Genomic DNA, 5,105 nt, shown 5'->3' on the forward strand with positions numbered 1-5,105 from the left:
TCAGTTTAGACAGCACCTTTTTTTTTATATTAAATGAGAGTATCAAACTATTAAACATCGTTTTCATGTTATTACAGGCTAAGCTAGACATGCATGGATATTATTTTTTTATATATATAATGTGTAAAATCAATGTGTGTGTAAATAAATGTAATTTGACATATAGTAAAATTAAATAAAATAAAGTGTATAAATGCTATTATCAGACTCCTTGGATAGAGCATGAGACAGCAGAAGTGTTCCCATCTCATCATCATGAACTTTAAACCCCAAGTTCCACATGTCAGACTGCAGATCCTGCTTATCTCAGCTGATAAGTTTCAAACTGTGCGTGTTGGCAGGGGTATAAAATGCAGACAGAAGCCAACAGCACTCACAGGACAAGCACCAGCCACAAGAAGCACAGGTAAGAGATTACAGCAGACTTGGTGAATAGCCAATGCTCCCTTGTGTGGGATTCCTGGGGCAGCTTTCCTGGCACTAGAAATCTGGCTTCATTTTTGGTGATAAAGAAGGAGGGAGTGATCATTTTATTTGGATGAATTTGTTTTTTCTTCTCCGTTTCCATGATTAGCTCGGTCTCATCTTATTGAATCTGCCTATTCACTAAACATCGAATTGTAGTGAATTGGAAAACAAAATTTCAAAGCGTAGGAATAAAAAGTTCTGAGTTACAAATGATTCTCCAGCTTAGTTACAGTCACAAATTTACTCTGTTATCCAGAATGTTTTAATTCGGTTCTTCATTTCACCACAATTCAATGTCTAGCAAACAAACTTATTCGAAAGTCATTATATAGAAATATCATCCTATTATAATAGCCGAGAGAAACAGAGATTTCATATTTTTAAAATCCACTCTATTTCCTAATTGTATATTAATTAATGACTAATTTTTACATGTCCAAACTACATTTTAAAATTTTATTTAAAAAATAAATTTTTATGTTGACTTTGAGGCTGAGAATTTGAATCCTGCTCGAAGTGAATCTGCAAACAGGAATGAAACATTAAGCCTCTATTGCCGGGATTAACCCCTCCATTCCTGAGGTGGCCTGATATGTTTCTTACTTTATGTTGTTTTTTTAATATGGTTTTGCTGTGATGATTAATAGACAGAAATCTTCCTCGCAGCATTTACGCGAGCCGCCTTATTACGGGTTTGTTATTATTTTGCTTTATGATATTTAAAATATTACATTATACTTTAGAAACCACTAAAATGATTTGGGACATATTGTAACTGCACGTCTTCTCTGTAACTTTACCAACGTTAACTTAATGCTGTTGCAAATGTTTCCGATGACTTGCTGAAGAGCCCCAAGAGCCCGAAACTGGCTGTGATTGGAGATTCTTTCCTTCCCATTCCAAAATGTTCTACTTCTCTCTGAAAATGTTAAAAAAAAAAAGCACATGGGAAAAATGTGGTTGCTCTTTCTTAAGACGCTATTTACTAAAGTAGAAATTGTGAGGAATTCACCGGGGATTTTGTAAAGTTAAGGACAACATAGCTACATTTGAAACATAACTAACTGGAAGAACTTTTATAGTCTGCCTCCAGCGGCCTAAAATTCTCTGTGAATTTTTTGCACTTCGTAGTTATGTGTGTGTGTGTGTGTTTTGTATGTTTTCCTTATATTTGCTTATATATATATATATATATATATATTGTGTATTTATTGCTTCCCATTCTGTTCTTTTGACTCTGAATGTTATGACATGAGATGAGCGCATGTTTTTTCTTCATTTTTGGTTATTTCAAATGTATTTCATTAGAATATGTTTGTGATTCTCGTTTCTTACTCTGTATGTTTTACAGCTAGCACGAACAGGTTGCAGCCATGAGAGGCTTCGTTTTCAGTCTTGTACTTCTCTTCCTTGCCGGTAGGTAGTCACGATCACAGGAAAACACAATATATTAAACTGTTGGGTGAGCATGATGAGGATCGTCATATCTTACACGTTACCAACCTAAAGGGTTATGTCTGATAATTACTGCTGGAGAGATGCCTGTTGGCAAACTCTCCTGCATACACTAATATCATATTTATCCCTTGACTGTATACTGTGTGATTCTTTACGCTGTATAGAACAGAATTAATCCCCAACTATTGCAGGACTACAATTCTCATGATTCTTTGAAAGCCTTAATATCTAGCCAGTGATGGTTACTAGAGTATTGATTCCCCTTTAACCATTGTTTCTAAAAAAAAAAAAAAAAAAAAAAAGAAGAAAAAAAAACCTATTGAAATAAAATGGAATGGAAGATACATTATATAAAGAATGTAGCTGACATCTGTGATACCCCAGTTTATGCTAAATCCCTTCTAAGATTTTCTAGAAAAACAAAATGGCTTCTCCCTGTTGCCCTATTATGGCACTGCGGCTATGTATATTTGCTAATATGAGCTGTTTTCATAGAGAAGTTTCTAGAAGATACATTGCATTTTCAAAATATTTAAAGCCTGTTTAGGTTAAGGGATATCCTGTTTTATGAAGTTTTGGTTTAAACAGCTCCCTCTTGCATAAAGAGTACATATGGTAACTCAATGGCAACAGTGTGACTGCATTAAAAAAAAAACTATTAACCACATGAAACCATAAAATATAACAATCTCTCGGTATCAGTCTTGTTTCGGGCATCTGTCACTATTGTTAAATCACATTCATTTTCTATTACTGTTCTCTACAGGAACCCAGGCTCGGTACCCTTGGCAGAATGAGGAGCCCCACACTCCACTTCAGCAGGCCCGAGAGATCATTGACTCTTACCTAACCAAAGTTAAGGAATTGGGCAAAGAGACCGTTAGCCAACTGGATGAGTCAGGATTTGGAAAGCAACTTGAGTAAGTTGCCAGTTTCAAGCTGGGAAATAGACCTCCCAATATTTTAAGTGTACAAAGAGGGACTCTTTAATTTTAGGGGTCTGAATGGGGATGTGGCCAGTAATGGGGTTTGTTCTGAGATATTGTAAGTGACTTACTATTAACAATTCGTGAAACTGAAATTTAATTTAGAACAATAATAATGTATCTTATTTGTAAAGACTGATTTCTAAACACATTTATTGTAATTAAAAGACATGTTGCTGTGAGTATTATTGCTCTGGAGCTCCAAAAAAAGAGTGACAGAGGGAAATGGGCCCAGAATAGAGACTGTTCATCTTAAGTAGGGACACTTGGGAGGTATGGAAATGAGAGGGTGGAATAAAGATATCATTGACTTCTATACAATGAAATTCACAATGCCCAACAATAATATAATAAAACGATAGCTTGACCTGGTGCTGATAAACAAGGCATGGCTTTGAGATTAGTCTCGAGTTAATTAATAGACAATAAAAATCTCCCCTTTTATCTATAAGAATAAAACTGTACTGGGCAGAGGAAAATGTGAAAAATGACTATTTTCATAGTAGAGTTTATTTAATAAATTGCAGTAAGTCGTGCAATGTCTGAATAGCAAATTTGGGGCTAAAATAGCTAATATGGAAAAATTCTCCTATTCAGGGATAGTCATAATTTGGCTATTTCAGCCCGAGTTTCTACTCCGGTTTCAGTTCACTATATTTTTTAGAGTTTACTGAATAACCCTGATTGGAGATGATAAAACTTGATCCAAATTATTTACAAGTTTATTTTAGGATTCTAATGGCATCTTTGCAACTTTTTAATTAACATTGGTAATGCAGTCTTTATTGTTATGGCAGATTAAGTTATTGATGTCATTTTTGTAATTATGCTATGTTCTTACCCTTTCCATTTAGACTGAAGCTAACTGAGAAATTTGAGGCCCTTAGCAGCAATGCCCTTCAGTTGAAGAAAGAGATTCGTCCCTATTTGGATAATGTCAGAGAGCAGGTGGCTAAGGAAATTGGGAAAGACATTCCGATTATCCAAGAGAAAGTTCGCCCCATCCTGGAAGCTTTCCATAAACGATGGATTGAGGAAGTCAAGGCATACCAGCAGAAAGTAGAACCCCTGGGTGCTGAGCTGCGTAAGCAGACCAAGGAGAACTTCGAAGCCTTCAAAGCCAAGGTCCTGCCCTATGCCGAGGAACTTAGGGACAAGCTGCGTACTGAAATTGACACCCTACGAGTTAAATTGGCCCCTTTAGGTGAAGAAGTGAGACAGAAAGTTGCACAGAAATTGGAAGAACTCAAGACCAACGCAAGTCCCCGTGCTGAGGAGATCAGAGCCCAGGTTGCTCAACACATCGAAAACCTGAAAGGGAAACTCGCACCTCTGGCCCAGAATCTCAGAGAGCGTCTTCAGCCCCACGCAGAGGAAGCAAAAAACAAGTTGGCTAAACTATTAGAAGTAGTGAGGGCCAGGCTTAACCAGCAAGCAGCATAAACCCATTCCCTGTTCAAAAACTTCATGAAGCCATGGTGCTATCAAAATCGGTATCTCTCGATCCATCACATCAGTTTCTATTCCTTTTACCATACAAATAGTACTGATGAGAGATAATATGTTAACATGCTGCTAACTTACCATTCCTCTTTTCACTTTGTAGCGCAGGAGATAATATATTAACATGATTTTAAAATCTACTTTGCTGTTTACATATTACACATTGCTTACCTCCTTCTTTAAAACAACATACCTATCTATTCTAAGGTTTCATTGACTAAAATAAAATGCGTTGGTAATCTATTGCTGGTGTTCTGTGTGTGTTCTATTTTTTTTTTTTTTTTTCAATTTTACTTTCATTTGGTAGTTTTCCTCCTTTGTTTCATCTTAGGGAAAAATGACAGTCAGTCATCTGACTCATCCATGTAAACACCATCAAAGAATACATAAAAAAAAAGGAAATTATTGGGAGGCGGGCAGTATGGGTTCAAATAGGAACACAAACGTATGGCAAAAATAAATGAATTAATTAATAAAAAATAAAAATAAAAATAAAAATAGAAATGAAAAATAAAATGAAAAGTCTACAAAGTCCTCGAAAGGAAGATTTTCAAAAAGATCTTGGTGAAAAATCATTATCAAATTTATGAAAGGGTTTTATAATCAGTTACTGAATAAAATAATAAAATAATAGGATAGGACTGTATCCCGCTTACAGACATATCAAGGCCAAATAGATGTTAAAATTAC

At 35.6% G+C, this 5,105-nt stretch overlaps 1 protein-coding gene across 1 annotated transcript; it reads left to right on the plus strand.

The window, feature by feature from the left end:
- The first annotated feature begins 359 nt into the window (after positions 1-359).
- On the plus strand, positions 360-4,658 carry LOC134578104 (apolipoprotein A-I-like). Its single transcript, XM_063437095.1, has 4 exons — positions 360-406; positions 1,820-1,884; positions 2,693-2,846; positions 3,767-4,658. Exons 2-4 carry the CDS (start codon positions 1,842-1,844, stop codon positions 4,353-4,355), a joined length of 786 nt encoding a protein of 261 aa, XP_063293165.1. The 5' UTR covers positions 360-406; positions 1,820-1,841; the 3' UTR covers positions 4,356-4,658.
- The last annotated feature ends 447 nt before the right edge of the window (positions 4,659-5,105 follow it).

Source organism: Pelobates fuscus, chromosome 11 (genome assembly GCF_036172605.1).
Source record: "Pelobates fuscus isolate aPelFus1 chromosome 11, aPelFus1.pri, whole genome shotgun sequence".
Lineage (NCBI taxonomy): Eukaryota > Metazoa > Chordata > Amphibia > Anura > Pelobatidae > Pelobates > Pelobates fuscus.